An 18,173-nucleotide genomic window follows, 5' to 3' on the forward strand; every position below is an offset into this window, starting at 1 on the left:
ATCCTATTGATAGCTGCAAAGAAAGCTATAACAAGAAACTGGTACAAACTGGATCCGCCTTCATCAAAAGACTGGTTAAATATTGTTGGAGAAATCTATGCAATGGAAAAAATGACTTACATTCTCAGATTAAAGGAAGATATTTTCGTTGCTAAGTGGGAGAAGTGGACATTGTATGGCACCAAGGAAAATTAATGAACGAACAAAACATTTAAGGTCTATGACTCTGTATATCTATTGATGCATGCCTGTATAAAAGTACATATATAAGCTGGAGTATGTATGCTGCTGAGCAAAGGCAGGCATGCATACGGTAGTTGATTAGAATTGGCACCCACACCTTTTGTTCGCTTTAGTTCTGTTTTGTTTTGACTGTGTGCTTGCATGGTTATTTCTCCTGTAATGCAAAACATGTCTATGTTTAAACTGTGACAAAACTATCAATAAAAATTACAGTGTCAAAAAAAAAAAAACTGATAAAACAAGTTAAAAAAAAAAAGACTTTTCCATTTGATTACATTTTGTATGATGGATTATGTAGAAAAAGTAGAATTGGGCTGAAAGATCTATCGCTTTATCACCTCTTCAGGTTGTAAATCGTGTTTTTAAAAAGTAACTAAGTAACTAAGTAATTAATTACTTTTGAAAATAAGTAATTAGTAAAGTAACGGGATTACTTTTTTGGGGAAGTAATCAGTAATTAGTTACTGATTACTTTTTTCAAGTAACTTGACCAACACTGCTGGTCACTGCAAACTCATAAAACAGGTTTTTCTGGTCAAAAGCTGCAATTCCGCTGTATAAGTAACTATTGTGTCTTTTTTATTTTATTTTATTTTTTTTTAAATGAAGAAAAAAAAAGCAACTTCAATAAAAGTTGTGAAATCCAGCACCAACTCCCCACTTTACTGATGCTTAGTTGCAGGTTCTTCAATTCACATCAGACTTGCTAAGACTAGCGTTACCAAGCAGGAAGAGCCATTCCTGAGTCAATTATGCTCAAAGGATATATAAAAGTACAAGATGCTTCCAGACTCCCAAACAATTTTTATTCAGTTAAACATCAGTAGGATGCAAAGGAATAACAAAGTACCATGCAACAGACAGGTTCAAAATATGGGAAGTGGACTAGTTCTTATATGGCACTTTTCTACTCGAACTCCTCGGGAAAAGCACCAGTTTTCTTGTGTCATAGAGACCATAGGTAATCCCAATTGACCTGTGATAGATACGCATGTCTGTTGTCAAGATATAATAGCTAACCAGTGGAGTTTGACAGTCTCATTAACGAACTTATTAATCATTGACCAACTGAGTGCACAGATGCACATACCTTTGTCAGGTTCAGAGGAAGGAAAAACAAAACTTTCAGTCAGAGGATTCATACATATGAAAAACTGTAAAATAAACGTTGTGTGATCATTGTCTGGGAGAGTGGAATCAACATGTCTACCAGTTTTACAACAGGTAAAAGCTTTTTTGTTTTAATTAAATTTGTTCTTCTATATACAGAACGCTTTATTTAATTGGAAACAAAAATAGTTTTGTATGCAGCTTTGCAGAGCATGAAATGGTCAACGAAAATCAGAGAAGCAGCTTATAACACTTAAAGTCCAGGAGTTTTTTATACAGTTAATTTAGCTACTTTCAACCTCTACAGTCTGTCACCACAATAGTTTAATCTTTTCTTTAAAGACCTTTGACCGAGGGTTATTATAAGGACAATGAAACCAAAGAAAGCTGGAGAAAAGTGGAATAGATTCAAAACGATTACTTTTACCATTTACACTGTCTAAAGTACTGAGACTTCTTCAATAATATCTACCAACATTTTTACACACTGGTTACAGTCAAAGCATAGATTCATACAGTTCATCCACTTAATGGACTGCACTATATCATTTCCCTCAAAAAAGCATATTAATTCATTTTTTAAATGCAGGTATTTTACGTCTGTTTATTTATGTATTTATTCTTTTATTGGGGCTCACAAGCTTTCAAGCACCACAGTGTATCTACTTGTGTAGGAGTGAAAGCTGTCAGACTGGGTTTTTTAAGGATTTGCAAACTGACAAAAAGGCCTTTGTATAGCATAATTTAATACTGAAATACTTTATTCTGTGTACTCATAGGACTTTATCTACAAGCACAACATGGCCAGTTTGCAATTACCAATTAAAAATTTACTTTTACTTTTGATCAGAGGAAGTCAGAGTAGAGGAAACACACACACACACACACAGGCACCAGACGACAGCTTTGCTTTTGTGCTCAGCTCTCTCTTCAACATGACAGGCACAGCGTCCACACCACTGCAGACGCCACCCCAATCCATCTGTCAATCTCTTGCTTTCCCCTCACTTTTGAGCAAGACTGCAAGATACTCAAGTTCCCGTCTTTTCTGGCTGAGGACCATGGCTTCAGATTTGGAGGCACTAAGTGTCATTGCAATGCTTCACACTTGGCTGCAAACCACTCCATTGTAAGCTGAAGGCCACCACTTGATGCAGCTAACAGAACCACATCATCTGCAAAAAGCAGAGATGCAATTCTAAGCCAACCAGACTGTAAGCCTTCCACCACCTGGCTCCGTCAAGAAAGTCTGTCCATAAAAATTATGAATCAAATCAGTGACAAAGGGCAGCCCTGGTGGAGTCCAACACCAGCTGGGAATGATCGTGGGGAAGCTGAGAGCTACCACATGGACCTCCCTAGAGAGCAAAGTGAGCATCCTCGGCAGGCCTCCCTTGACACCACACCCCAGACCACACCACAGATTGACAAAAGGAAAGAATTAAGGTATTGCAATGGCCCAGGTAAAGTCCAGACCCCAACTCGAAATGCTATGATAAGATCTTAAGAAAGCTGTGCATAAATGAATGCCCACAAACCTCAATGAACTGAAGCACAACACTGTAAAGAACATTGGCCTAAAATTCCTCCGATGTGAGAAGGTGACATAATTAAGGGGCCTGAAAAATAAATTAAAGCCCATACAGGTAAATAACGTAATTTAACCAAAAGAAACAAATGTACTGAAATTATATTTCATTAACCTTCCTGCCTTCTTGGGACCTTTTTGTGCCACTGCTATGTGTTAAATGGCTGCCATTTCCACTGTGTTCAGTGGAATATAACCAAACTTGCCACAGGATAGTTTTTACCTGTCAATGTTAATATTCCAGTGTGAATTCCTTAAATCAGCCTAAAATGGCTGAGCAGCAGAAATCCCCACACCCATCACCCTGGGGACCATTTTCTGCCCATTGACTTCCATTATAAACGCTATTTTTCAACCCCAAATTATCATCATATGATTTTATTTTTTCTTCTTTTCTTGGATGTCAATGAAGACTCAGGGCCTTGAAGTTTTAATTTTTAAATTGCAAAAAAAATGCAAAAAAAATAATGGCAGGTCAAAATGTATGTTGGTGCCAATCTTTGGTCCATCTAAAGGCCTACTTATAATGACAATCACATATTACTTCAACTGGTTTTTTGTGGAAATATTTAGTTTCGTTTTTTGGTTTTTTGGGGCTTATAACACAGGGCGCTCATGTAATAACACTGGGATTTGAAGGGTTAAAACAACGAAAATATAATTAAAACTTTACATGAATATTTCAGGGAGAAGTAGTTTTACAAGGTTGGCTAATTTAAAGTGGAATAAAATATGGATATATGGTCTTTTTATGGCGTGGCTGAGAATGGTCCCTAGGGTGATGGGTGTGAGTTTTTTAAAGGATGGCAGGAGGGTTAATGTAACTTTATCTAATCCATTCTGTTTAAAGTGGTTATGATCTGTCTATCTAAAAGAAGGAAATGCTACCCAGGTTGGTATCTCCTTTAAGCCCCAAGATGTTTCCAAGCTACAGATTTTGCATAGGTGCATAGACTCCTTTAGCGGTTGAATGGCTGATAACTTTCTTCAACTTAATGAGGAGCAAACTGAAGTCCTTGTTTGTGCTCCCGATAAATTTGTGCCCAAGGTTATGGAAAAATGAGGTCCTCTTGCAACATTTGCCAAATCTTCTATTAGGAATCTTGGTGTTACTTTTGACTCAGCTCCTGTTTTTATCATTTAAGAAACATTACCAAGCTGAGTCCCATTGTGTCACACTCGGAACTTGAAATTGTCATTCATGCATTTGTTTTATCTCGTTTGGACTATTGTAATTCTTTGTTCACTAAGTAAGCCCTCAGAATGCTGCTGCGAGGCTTCTGACCAATTCCTCCAAGTACTCCCACGTCACACCCCAGCTGCACTGGCTCCCCATTAAATTCAGAATTTAAGATTATGACTCTGTAATTCAGGGCTCTGCATGGACAAGCACTGGCATACATCAGTGATCTTTTACATCCATACATCCCCAGCAGGCCCCTGAGGTCATGTGATCAGGGCTTGCTGGTTGACCATCACACGAGGCTGAAAATGAAAGGTGACAGAGCTTTTGTAACTGTGGCCCCCAGACTCTGGAACTCTCTCCCTACCAGCTTGATCTCTGTGGACTCTTTAAAAAACAGCTAAAAACTCGTCTTTTTAAACTTAATTTTGGTAAATTTTTCTTTTTATGTTTTAGCTTCTGTGAAGCACTCTTTTATTTTTATCTTGATAGGTGCTATATAAATAAAATTTTGCTTTACTTGCTTTTACTTTACTCACCACACAGGGGTTCTGTTGTCTATTTTATATTCAGATGGCAGCCCCCTGCCCACCACTGCGGCTCCCAGCACAGCTCTCACTATGGGTGCTGCTGACATTGCTATTGTTGTTGTCTACTTTATAATTGTCATGGTGGTTGGAATCTGGGTAAGAAGAGACTAAACTAATTTCATATTTACATTTGAATCACTAAACAGTTTATACCAAAGCTAATTTAAGCTTGATTTGTTTGTTCCTTTATGTGTAAAAAATACAAGAAAGTTCTGTACAAGTCCCTGCTAAACATGTTTATATAGAAAAATAAAATTATTTTTACATGTTTTTTTCTACGTGTTTAATTAACTATAGTCATTATGAGTGCATTTCTCCATTTACTAGAAAATGATTCTTGGATGTTCTACAGAGAGTTCATCCTTGCAAAAAATAAACAGATTTTTTTTGACCCAGCTAATTGAGTTTTCTGATGTAGAAATGTGCATCATGATTGTAAATGTATTTACTATATTTTGCACCAGATCAATCTTTGGTGTTGTTTTAAAACTGTATTATTCTAATCTTTTCTTTTGTCCTTGCTATAGTCATCAATGCGTGTCAATCGTAGCACTGTTGGGGGGTACTTCTTGGCTGGTCGTTCAGTGACTTGGTGGCCTGTGAGTAACAAACGATTGACTGTTGTGCATCATATAAAGCTCTTGATTTCAAATCGATTGTCACACGCCTGTGCTATGAGGACCCTGTACGACACACACACAGCCAATGTTCTAATGCAAGGGACTTTCTATTTACAATAAACAACAGACTTAAGTCAAAGTCAAATTTATTTGTATAGCACATTTAAAACAACAACTGTTGACCAAGGTGCTGTACAATTAAGATAAGCAAAAGAAATAAAAACATAGGGAGACATGATAAAAGTTAAGAAAAAGAATCATAACATTAGAAGATTTGAGTAAATGATAAGATATATAAAAGTAATACAAATTCATTCTGGTTTAAAAGCTGTAGGGCCTGGTTTGTTTGCAGTCATCATGTCTCCAGCTTAGCTCTCCTCTCCTCTTGGCCCGAGAAAAGCGCTGCCAGTCTCAATGACACTGCCCCTGAATCCACTGCAACACGGTAAAGACTTGGAATCTAAACAAAACCAAAAAATAAACAAATATACAAAATGAAAATTTACAACATGAATTTAAATATATAACTAGAAAACTGGAAATCCTATGGAAGAGGATTGGGGCCACTGAAAAAAAGGGATGTCAGATTTCTGACTTTTTTCTCAGAATTCTGAAAAAAAAAAAAAGACATCCCGACTTTTTTTTTCCAGTGGCCCCAATCCTCATCTGTAAAACCCACTGTCAATAGAAAATTGTTCTTAGTAGTCAGTATAGACTTTTAATAAAATAAGTTTGCATATGATAGAATACTGCATGAGGACCTCTTTATAACTCAGACTGTTTTTAGTTACCCGTTATCATGCAGGGAAGGAGCAGTACCTATTAGTGCTAGATAAGAGCTTAATGAGCAGTTTCACTTCGTGCCAGGTAGAGAAGCCTCTCCTGGCACACACACATATACACATCCACATTCCAATGTGATAAACGAATGCACCTACTTTTGTATATAAATAAAGACCAGAGCGGTAACAGAGCGCACTTCACAGGGCCCCCACTCCGATGTGAGCGCTCTGTGACCGCCCTTGCAAGTAAAAACTGCAGCGTGTGTGTCTCCACTCTCTGACTCTCAGCTGAAGAAGTGTCTTTTAGAATAAATCTCTTGACATCCACCCTGGAGACTGACTGAAGACAAAACTTTGTTAAAACTAAAATAAGAATGAGAAATACTAAATTATAACATTTGATATTTCAAGTTATGGTAGGAATTGTGTTGATTTTCTGTATAAACTAAATATGACTAAAGTGCAGTCACAGGCTGTCATTTAAAAATGTTATTATGTAGTTGTAAGTATTTTAAGTAAGTATTCTAAAAGCTTTTGTTGTTATTGTCTATTATCTCTGTTCCACTACAGATTGGAGCCTCTCTGATGTCCAGTAATGTTGGCAGTGGTTTATTTATTGGTCTAGCAGGGACAGGAGCAGCTGGAGGAATCGCTGTTGGGGGATTTGAATGGAACGTAAGAGATGCGCACACACACTCAGACACCCTGTTGGGCACTGCATGCAGGATTTAAAATAACAACATGATCATTCAGTAGTTTCTTTGTAAGGACAATCATTTCATAATCAGTTTGTGATTCAATCGGGTGGCAATGAAGCTAATATGGGAGAAATATGATTTTTTTTCCTTCTTGTCCCTGGAAGTATTCTCAGTTAAGTATTTTGGATCAACTAAAGGGTTTTCAGAAAACATTTAGGACAACATGATTACAGGGAATTATAGTAGTCCAGCCTTGATATAAGACAGAACAACAATGAAAAACTATGTGTACATGCACCACAGAAATTATTCATTTAACTATTGCTTTCGGTTTCAATGCAACTTTTAAGAGTTGCTCTGAGTATTTCTACATCTTCATTGTGTTGGTTGTAACATTATATGTTTTGGGGTTTCTTTTTACACCAAAATCTGTTAAATCAGTTAACACTAGTTGACTATGAACAGGTTGTATTCAATTATCTAAATATGCGACTGTCCGAGCTGGATCACTGCAAGACTAAAGATTTAGATATGCTATGTAAATAGGGCGAAAACTCCCAGTAGACGCTTGTTTGGTACTTCTTCATTTATGCTATTTAAAACTTTGCAATGTCCAAAAGTGAAAAACATGAACAACTGTTATATTTACTTTTGACAATACGGACAATGGCTCAGTGCAACATTTTGTGTTTCTGTGTGTTTCTGTAGGCATCGTGGGTTCTGGTAGCTCTGGGTTGGATATTTATCCCCGTTTACATCTCTGCTGAAGTGGTAACAATGCCTGAATACCTGGCCAAACGCTTTGGAGGCCAGAGGATACGCATATACATGTCTGTTCTGTCACTTATTCTCTACATTTTCACCAAAATATCAGTAAGAGGGTTTTTTTTTTCAAATACATAAATGATCTTAATATGATACAGTAGCCACATTACCTGTGTGTGCGTGTGTTTCCCAGACAGACATTTTTTCCGGGGCATTGTTTATCCAGGTGTCATTTGGGTGGAATCTGTATCTGTCTACAGTCATACTGTTGCTGGTGACTGCTGTCTACACTGTGGCAGGTAAAACACAAACACGTTTTGACTGTTTTTAGTATTAATGTTAAAAGTTATGTCAGTGCAAGCTTTCAACAGCATAACTGTTTGCCATCATTTAAAATAAATTACATCAGTTTTTTATCTGATGGGTTTTTCTGGACGAGAACCAATTTTTTTTTATCCCACATGCAGTATCCCAGTATCCCAGCAAATTTTGATTTAGTTAGTCTCTTGACCAAAATGTCAAACTTTTTAATCATAATTCTTTTTGGTTTAATCAATTTTTAATCAACAAAATATCACAAGACTATAATATACTATAGGAGGAATGATGCTGATGAGTACCAAACACAACACTGGAGACATTAATCCAAGTGTCTAAGCAAAGGGCTTTCTGGAGTTAGTAATGAAGAGAGTCGACTGTCCATGGGATCGTCAGACACTTCTTTTCCACAATATTATACCCACCTGATGTAAACCACAGGGCAGTCAACCCCCCTTCCTGCTAGGGCAAAATGGCCCTCAGGCCTCTGCTCCGCAGCACAAAACGGAGGGAGAAGTTAAGAGCAGGGGTTTCTCACGTCCCAAGTGGTTCCCCAGATACTGTACCTCCCTCCGTCCAGCCGCACACTTCTTTGTGTTGGCCATGTGCTTCACCTGCCTCAGGAAATCCAGGACCGCAACCACTGAATATGCTCCGCCCAGGTGTTACTATGGATGATGATGTGTTCCAGATAGGCGTCAGTATACAAAGTGTGCGGTTGCAGTACTCGGTTCATGAGGCGCTGCAAAGTGCCTATTTTTTCCTGGACTCTGCAGACAAGACAATATGCCAGTAGCCCATGGTCACATTCAGTGTTGTGAAAAAATGAGCTGTGCCTAACCAGTCCAGTAGTTTGCTGACCCCGGCACATGGGAAAAGCAGATGTGGGGTCACCCAGCAGCCACGGTGCAGAAGCCACAGGGGGCTGCAGTGACGATCCCGCAGGCGTGGAGACAAACAAAAATGGACACTGTACACACACTGACACTCGCCAAACATACTCTATACCCCAGGTCCTGGCACCATTGCCCCCAGAGGGGCAATCCGCCCCAAGACCCAGGAGAAGTTACCCTTTTCCCTGGGGTGGGGACAGTCCTGCAGCAGCAGGGAGGCCCAGCATCCCAGACCCCAAACAGATGGCCAACTCCTCCTCCCAGCCCCCAGCCCCCTGCCCCGATGGCGGAGAGAACGGGAGTGTGAAGACCCCATACCTCTCCCTCTCTCTCATGTGTAGTGTTGCTGCGTGTTGTTCTAAAGTGCATTTAAAACATGGGAGGGGCTGCCAGAGAGCAGCAGGTGACGCCACGGCCCGAGAACCCTCAGTGTCTACATGCATTTAAATTGAGAGGTGGGCACCAGAGGTGAGGTTGAATACACAGACCATCCTCTGGACGCCGTATAGCACGCCCACCCCCAAGGCCCTATATGTATGTGTTATGAGAGTGTGAGTAATGTGGATGTCTATGTTGTGGAATAAAAATGAGGCACAGGAGGCCAGAAGGTGACAGAGGAGGAATCCCTCCCCTGCACCTTGGTGACACACCTGTACCCCAAGACACTGCATGTGTGGGTGGGTGTGATGGAGGCTGTTTCCCTCTGTTACTAACATTCAGGAAGTCCAGCAGCCAGTTACACATGGGGGTGCTGATACCCAGGGAGCTGAGTTTCCTCACCAGCTGCTGGAGAACAATTGTATTAAATGCTAACTTAAAGTCAACAAGGGGTGACGATAAAACATTGTCATCTACTGTTTTTCAAAGTGTCTGTAATTATGATTTTAAGGAAAATGAAAATGTTACCATGTTTGTTCAGTGCTCAGAGTGCAGTTTGTATTTAGTAACTCACTGTGACAGGAATGATGGACCCGACCACATATTTTGCTCTTTACACACTTCTTTATTCCTGGTTGCTGCTCTCCCAACAATTGGCTGCAGCATTTCAGCTACAGCCACACGACAACAACAACAGCAACATCAACCTCAGGTCCTGGCACATTTGACATAGGGTGATGAGCTGATCGAGCTCAGGTGTGTCAGCCTCCCCCACAGCCACGCCACAAACCACACCCCGCCACACTCACCTAGTTCAACTGTTTTTGAAATAAGAATTTGTTCAATTATTTATGTTGAAAACGGTCTAAATAACACTATTACCCTAACACAGACAATCTGACAATAATATAAAAATCTGTATTTATGTAGGTGGTTTGGCAGCTGTGATCTACACTGATGCTCTCCAGACTTTGATCATGGTTGGAGGAGCTTTTGCCTTAATGTTCATAGGTATGGTACACAGACTTATACAGATACACAAACACAATCATGGGTTCTTAATTACATGACTTACATAGTACTGAAAGTTTGGATTAAAAGGTGTTATTGGCCGAAATGTTTCAAGTTAAGTATCAATCAAAAAATAGAAAACTGTTTCTTTGCATCCAATTATCCTCACTGAAGGCTTCCACATCTACATGTCATAATATTTATTAGTTAATAAGTGAAGTTATAAAATTGTAAAAGTCATTGTACATTTTCCAGCATTCTCCAAGGTGGGCTGGTATGAGGGCCTTATGGATCGTTACATGTCAAGTATTCCCAATGTGACTGTTCCCAACACCACCTGCCACTTACCCCGTAGTGATGCTTTCCACATGTTCAGAGACCCTGTAACAGGGGATTTACCCTGGCCAGGTCTACTGTTTGGGCTCACCGTACTGGCTACATGGGTCTGGTGCACAGATCAGGTGATTTGATCTACACTAAAATTCAGCATGGTGTAGTAATGTTATTGTAGCGGCACACTGCTGTGGGAATGATCCTGGAGGTGGCGGTCTCAAAAACTGATAACATTCGTCTTTGTGAGTCTAAAAAATATGTCCCAATACAAATAAATAATGCAACTGATTTTAATTCCTCAAAACACACCTTGAACTCTTTATAACATTCTTCCTTCTCAGGTTTGAATGTAAATGACAAAAGGCAGCATTTGCATACTTGGTCAAAAATGAGTATTACCTGCTATAGCCAAGGTAATGCCATCCAGAGTCTCTAGAGCAGCATATCTCTAGTTAGAGATATGCTGCTAAGATATTTAGGGCAACCTCAGTTTTAACAGTTTTAATTTCTAACAAGTCAGTGTACTCTTAATGCCAGTCCCAAGCTCAGATAAATGGGAACAGTTGGATCAAGAAGGGCATTAGGCATAAAAACATGGCCAAATAAAACACGCAGATCATCTATAATGAAATTTCTATGCTGGATTGGTTGTGGCCCAGGTCAACAATGTCCGCCAACAGGGTGCCAGTGGAAACTGTGCTACTGTTGGCCAAAAGAAAGAGGTGAAGTGGAAGAGGCAGCATGAGTAAAGAAAAGTCACAGATGTGGAAGTGAGAGTAGAAACTATAAATTCAGGGACTATAGAATAGAATAGCCCTTTATTGTCATTGTACATGTACAAGAAAATTGTGGGTGCTCCACACCAACTGCACCACAATAGAATATAAATAGTAGACAGGAGGAATAAATAGCAAATAGTAAATATATATCATCAAGAGGGATATATATATACAAAAGAAGAGAAATCTATAAAAAGAAATAAGAGAAAGGCACACATTAGAGAACAAAATAATTGCAAAGTGCTCAAAAGTGGTGCAAAGAAAAGACTTGCTCTGAGTATAGATTCAGGCTGGTTTGTGAGGAAATCTTTGCCTGTACTTCACTCGTCTTCCAAAGTTTTGGGTTAGGAAAAACTAGCTGGAGGCGAGCATCATCTGGTTATGTTTTAACAACTTTTGAGGGGTTTATTTACTGAGTGGGGTGTAGGCAGAGGAAAGAGTACAAGGAGACTTGGTGGTGGAATGAGGAAGTAAAGCAAAGTATTCAAAGGAAGAAGTTACCAAAGAAAAAGTGTCACGGTCTGGCTGGGGCAGACCGTATGTGTTGCAGAGGAGGACTCAAACGCAGACCAAAACGTGGTGTGGATTAACAAAACAAGCCGTTTATTGAGGTTAGCAACGAGGGTACAAAATAATAGGGCATCGGTGAAAACTAAACAATAACCTAAACTGGGAGAACTAATAACAAAACATGAAAAACCTTAACCATAGTGAACTGACATGGGTACCTGGAGATGAGACATGGATGAGCAGACGACCTGACAATGGCATGAAGAAAACAAAAGGCTTAAATACAGACATGAGGTGATCAGGGGAAGTGGCGACACATGGGGGAAAACAGCTGACAGACATAAACCTAATGACAGGACCAGGAGAGGAAAGCTAAATACAATAAACAAAGAACACATGACATTGTCAGAATAAAACAGGAAATACTAAAACATGACAACACAACTTAACAGACCTAATATGTGATGAATAAATACAAAACCCCAAAACATAGAAAACCCAGGAACAATAACTGCCTAAACTAAAGGCAGATAGGAAATAACACAAACTAAATCACATAACAAAATGAGACAAATACAAACATGAACTCAGAGCGCTGGGTCAGAGACCCAGCCTGTGACAAAAAGTTGGATAGGCAGATGAAGAAAGTAGACATGAGTACTGGGAAATTCGGCATACCGCACAGAGAAATGCTTATAAGGAGTTGTATGTGATACTAAGGAAGAAGGAAAGGACTTGTATCCGTTGGGTAGCCAAAGAGACTGAGCTGGAGCAGACATGTAAACGGTTTCATTAATTAAGGATAGAGATGGAAACAAGTGAACAGAGTTTTTTGAGGAAGAAGGAGTACTTTGACGAGCTGATGTAGACAATGAGAGAGAGAGGATCACAGTCATTTTGTCCCTGTGTTACAACACTAAATATGAAACACCCCCTCCCTTTTTTAACATTAAAAATTTCGGTGAATTGCATTACTTATTTGAATTCAAACATATTTTTTAGACTCAAAAAGTTATTTGTTATCCGTTTTTTGAGACTATCACCTCTATTGATCATTCTCACAGTAATTTGGCGATGAAATATTCTTACTGCATAACGCTGTTTTACTTCTCATTGCATCACTTCCAAACCTATCCTGCTTTTCTAAAAAACGTAATTACTTCTGATCGGAGAGATGAGAATCTCTCCAGTACATCTTCATCTCAATTGTGTCAAGTGTCATTGTCCATTAGTTTTTGTTCAGTTATCATTTTGTTTATGTCAGGGAAAAAAGATCATCTACAAAGACTATGACAAGAATTATTGGTCAATACAATTAACAGTGTTTAACTGTATTGTAATGTCATTTTTGAGACAGTGTTGACACTTCACAAACCAGAAACCACAGCAACATTTCAGAAAATGCTATAACGAAAAACAAAACACAACAAGAATATACAAAAGTACATTATCTGAACTACAGTTAAGATACCGGGATGCATACACCTGTAAAGGCCAGCTTGCCAATAGTTACTCTTAATCATTAACCAACATTAATAAAAATGAGAACTGATTCATATAATCATGTCTGTGTTCTCTACTAGCCTTATATAACTGGGCAATGACAGATAACCCACAAGCTAGGCAGCTGAAAATCACATTTCCCCTTCTGAATGTGATAGACTTTCACTAAACTTTTCAACAGCTTGCTAATGTTACCAGCTTTATGAGACCTGATGCATTTGTGAGGTTTGCACGCACTGACTGTAGAAGTGTAATCACATTTTTGAGTGTTTAGTTCTCTACTATTATCATTAAAACTAGAATCTGTGTGCACACACACTTGCATATTTTAATACAGTATTTATTACTATTACTTATATTTGTGTTACTTATTGTGTATAAATAATATAGAAGGTTTGCAAATGTAAAGTTGAACATTACAAAAGTACAAAATGTGTAATGCAATGATGGATAAAAATGATTATATGTTTATGCTGGTGTGTGTTTTTTCTTCAGGTTATAGTCCAAAGGTCTCTGTCAGCCAAATCTTTGTCTCATGCTAAAGCAGGCAGCGTGTTGGGTGGCTATCTCAAACTGCTCCCTATGTTCTTCGTTGTGATGCCAGGAATGATAAGTCAAGCACTATTCCCAAGTCAGTAGTATACCTCTCAAAGTGGGAATGTTATATGACATGTTTTTTAATATTGTTTTATATGCATACTTATATAATACCATTTTGATTACCTTGATATTATTATATATATTATAACAGATGATGCATCTCTTATTATTGTTATTATTGGTTTAAAGAGATTGTTTGCAACTCCTTTTTCAACAAACCTACACTATGACACCATTCTAAGCAGGTCTCCACTTAACTTTACGTTGGAAAAATTATCACATTTTTACGTTTGTTGACACTTTCAATTCATGTTAATGGAGTGGGTAATTGTAGGTAACACATCTGTGGTGTTTTGTCTCATTTAATATAAACTAAATTGTTATTTGTTTCAGCCCCACCTTTGTTTTCTTCTTTATTTGTAGATGAGGTTGGTTGTGTGGATCCAGATATCTGTCAAAGTGTGTGTGGTGCTTCAGTTGGTTGCTCTAACATTGCTTACCCTAAACTAGTAATAGAGCTAATGCCTGTGGGTAAGACACACACATACACACACTCATTTTGATATCTTAGTGAAGACATCTAAAAATCAAACTGACATAATGCTTTCCCTACCTGCTTACCCTAACTCTAACTATCAAAAAGGAATGCTTAACCCTAACCCTTAGCCTAAACCTTACCATAACCTAATAGTAACCCTGACACTAAGAACATATTTTAAAATTTCAAAACCGTGAGGACAGGCACTTTCCTCACAAGTGACTGTTGGTCCCCACAAGTATAGTAACACACACACACGCACACACACACACACCTATCTATCCATGTATGGCACAAGAAGTAAGAACATTTTTGTTTGCTCAGTTATATCTGTGTTTTAACAATGCCTCTTGGCAAGAAATCTTAAACTGTTGAAATTGTGTTTATTTCCCCTTAAATGGTGCCACAATTGTAGGGAGAATGTATTTATGGATTGAGCAGTAGAATCAAACCCAATCTTCTCTGTCAATACTAAACAGCTTATTCTGCTATTGACTCTTCTTTTGAGCTTCTGGTACCCAAGATGCTGACAATCAGGTGTGCGACTGGTGCCTAATTAAAAGCAACTGTAAGCAGGGACCCTGTTACAGCACTCAGTTAGTGCCTCCTCCAAGCATGCCACATTTGACTAATCTCAATAGGGACCGTACCAACCTGGAGCTGGTCTTCCATAGAACCAAGTTCAATTCGATTTATTTCAATTCTTTTTAAATAGCACCAAATCACATCAGCAGTCACCTGCATGCTCTTCATTATTTGGAATGAGCCCCCAGAACCATCTCTAAATTGAAGGCCAAGTTTCATGTAACGGGCGATGTCAGCTACAGGCCACATCCCAAGAAGATGGCACAACAGGAAGACAGTTTCCTCACCCTGTCAGTAATAGACAGTCTTTTACAGATTTGCAGTCAAGGTTTACAGAACAATATGGCTGATGGCTCTTTACTGAGATAATCCAGAACAGATCTTGATGCCTTGATGTTCTCAGAGATAAACACATGCATTAAGAGAGTTTATAAAAATCTATGTTCTTCTTCCATGGCAACAACTGACAATAAGCAGATTTTATAAAATGATGTGCCATCATTTTTTTCTTCTTCACAGGACTTCGTGGTCTGATGTTGGCAGTGATGTTAGCTGCTCTTATGTCATCCCTGACTTCCATTTTTAATAGCAGCTCTACTCTGTTTACACTGGACCTCTACCACAAAGCCAGGCCTAAAGCTTCTGAGTTGGAACTTATGATAGTTGGAAGGTAAGATTGACAAGAATACCTTATATGCTTTGGAAAACCAATACAAAACTCAGATGTTCTACAACATTAATACCAAAGCTATACTTACCCTAAATACAGTTTTCAATTGAGCAAATTAGTAACATGAGGTTGAAGAGCCCAGATGTCAGAATTGGTATGTGGACCTACAAACAGATTCAAATACAGGAAGCAAAAGTAAGATGTTCTCACAAATTTTATTGAGCAACAGAGTGTAAAACTAAGGCACAGGGAATGAATGGGCGTGGAATCTGGACATGGGGGATGGTGAGACAGATGGAGTCTATGGCTTACTTGACTAGTGGAGTGGCAGTGGCAGTGGGGGAGGTAGTGTTGGCTGGGTGAGTGTCCGATAAAGTGGAGTGGAGTGAGTCCAACCTGAATGACCCAGAGATGCAGAGCTATGAATGTAGGAGAGCAGGCAGGTGGTGAATAGTGAGTCTGTGTGAGAGAGGCTGTGAGTGGAGTCCTAGAGAAGGTGACCAACGTCCAGGGTGGTATGCGTTCTGCAGGCAATGGAAGAGGTGATCCAAGAGGCTATAAGGGCACAAGAGAACAAGGTAAGTTTACAAAGAACTAAGCACTAGAGACAAAGGCGTCCTGCCACTAACATGTGGTTAGTCTACGAACTGGCGAAGACCAGATGTCGGGGCTGGTCTTAAATACTGCCTTAGGTTAGCCTGGATCTCCAACAGGTGCAAGTAGCAGATGTACTCACCAGGGCTCTGCCCAGAGGAGGACACACAGGGACACCATGGAAAAATCCAGACGACTCACCTGGACCATTACAGTAGTATTAACCAGAGCCAGACTGGGTTTGGCTCCAAGGGCTGAACAGAATGTTTTCGAAACCTGGGAGGTGAACTGTGGTCCTCTGTCTGACACGATCTCAGTCAGGATGTCGTACAGGCTAAACACATGATCCACCAGGATGTTAGCCGTCTGGGATGCTGTGGGAAGTCTTTTTAGGGCGATGAAGTGCTCGGATTTGGAGAACCTGTCAACAACAGTCAAAATGGTCGACTTCCTGGAGGAAACAGGCAGGCTGCTAACAAAACCTAAAGCAATGTGGGATCAAGGCTGACTGGGAATGGACGATTGGTTGAAGCCGAACTGAAGGACGTTGAGTTTTATTTTTGTTCCGTGCAAAGATGGTGCATGCGGCCGAATAATCCCGGACATCCTTATCTAAAATCTCCCAACAGAAATGTCTTTTAAGTAATGAAGTGGTCGTACCTCTCCAGGACAGGAAAACCAGGTGGTGTGAATACAGTCCAGAGTCACCCAATGTAACGATGATTAGCTGGTCTCGAGCTTGGATCTGGCTCTGACACAAGAGCTTGGCTAATGGCCTCCTCCACATCCCAGGTAATGTAACCAATCTTACAGGTGGGCAGAAGTATAGTTGCAATCTCAGAGATGTCAACCTCAACTATGAATGGTTTAGTGTCTAGGTGAATTAGGACTGGTGCTGATGTAAACAGATACTTCAATTTGGTGAAGGCGGCTTCAGCCTCAGGGGACCAGATGAACGGGACTTCAGTGGATGTGAGCTGTGTAAGAGGTGCTGCTACCTGACTACAGTTGCAGTTGAAGTGGTGATAGAAGTTGGAAAAGCCGAGAAACTGTTGAAGATATTTATGTTAGGTAGGTGTTGGCCACTCCTTAACTGATTGAACCTTTGCTGGGTCAGTCTTCATCTCCTGCCAGAATGTATCCAGATGTTTAGTAAAATCCACATTTCTCAGCCTTGACATATATCCTGTTTTCCAAGAGATGTTGGAGGACTGCACGAATGTGAACTTGATGCTCCTGAAGGAATTTGGAGAATATGAGTATGTTATCAAGATAGACGAAAATATTCAGAAAATCTCTGCGAACATCATTTACCAGTGCCTGAAAGACAGCAGGGGCATTAGTAAGACCAAACAGCATCACCAGATTTTCAAAATGACCTAGAGAGTATTAAATGTGGTATTCCAATCATGCTGCTTTTTTGTTTTACTTTATTCTTTTTTATGTAATCCTGCACATAGACATAGACAGGTGAAATGTGGATAAGGTAGGATCTAGGGAAGTTTGCATGTTGGGGTAATGTTCTCGTTGATGGCATCTGGTCGTGATCTTTTGTTTAGTAAGCATGGTATTTGTTTTGGGTAAGTTTGTTACGTGAGTGCATTCAGGGAAGTGGTGCAATCACCAAGACTCCGCCCACTTCCACATGTATGAAGACCAAAAAACTGTGTTTTTTCTGCTCTTCTTCACCTGATCCCAGCTGTGAGTGAACCATTTGAATGTGTGATCGTGGACTGTGTGGGCCCATTGCCTAAAGACAAAACTGGACATCAATTTCTGCTAATGTTAAAGTGTGCTGCTACACGTTTCCCAGAAGCTGGTCCACTCAGGAGGATTTCCGCACCTCTGGTCATTAATACCTTAACAAAGTTTTTTACTACCT

General features: G+C 39.6%; 1 protein-coding gene across 1 annotated transcript in view; it reads left to right on the top strand.

The window, feature by feature from the left end:
* The first annotated feature begins 748 nt into the window (after nucleotides 1-748).
* slc5a9 (solute carrier family 5 member 9) overlaps nucleotides 749-18,173 on the top strand; it is a 29,813-nt gene continuing 12,388 nt past the window's right edge. The window contains exons 1-11 of the mRNA XM_080886187.1: nucleotides 749-1,467; nucleotides 4,698-4,810; nucleotides 5,242-5,313; nucleotides 6,687-6,791; nucleotides 7,523-7,687; nucleotides 7,773-7,878; nucleotides 10,099-10,179; nucleotides 10,435-10,640; nucleotides 13,800-13,935; nucleotides 14,328-14,435; nucleotides 15,547-15,697. Coding sequence (XP_080742313.1) covers nucleotides 1,446-1,467; nucleotides 4,698-4,810; nucleotides 5,242-5,313; nucleotides 6,687-6,791; nucleotides 7,523-7,687; nucleotides 7,773-7,878; nucleotides 10,099-10,179; nucleotides 10,435-10,640; nucleotides 13,800-13,935; nucleotides 14,328-14,435; nucleotides 15,547-15,697 — 1,265 coding nt within the window. The 5' untranslated portion in view covers nucleotides 749-1,445. The remainder of the gene's footprint in view (nucleotides 1,468-4,697; nucleotides 4,811-5,241; nucleotides 5,314-6,686; nucleotides 6,792-7,522; nucleotides 7,688-7,772; nucleotides 7,879-10,098; nucleotides 10,180-10,434; nucleotides 10,641-13,799; nucleotides 13,936-14,327; nucleotides 14,436-15,546; nucleotides 15,698-18,173) is intronic.

This window comes from Rhamphochromis sp. 'chilingali', assembly GCF_963969265.1.
Source record: "Rhamphochromis sp. 'chilingali' genome assembly, chromosome: 7".
Taxonomy (NCBI): Eukaryota; Metazoa; Chordata; class Actinopteri; order Cichliformes; family Cichlidae; genus Rhamphochromis; species Rhamphochromis sp. 'chilingali'.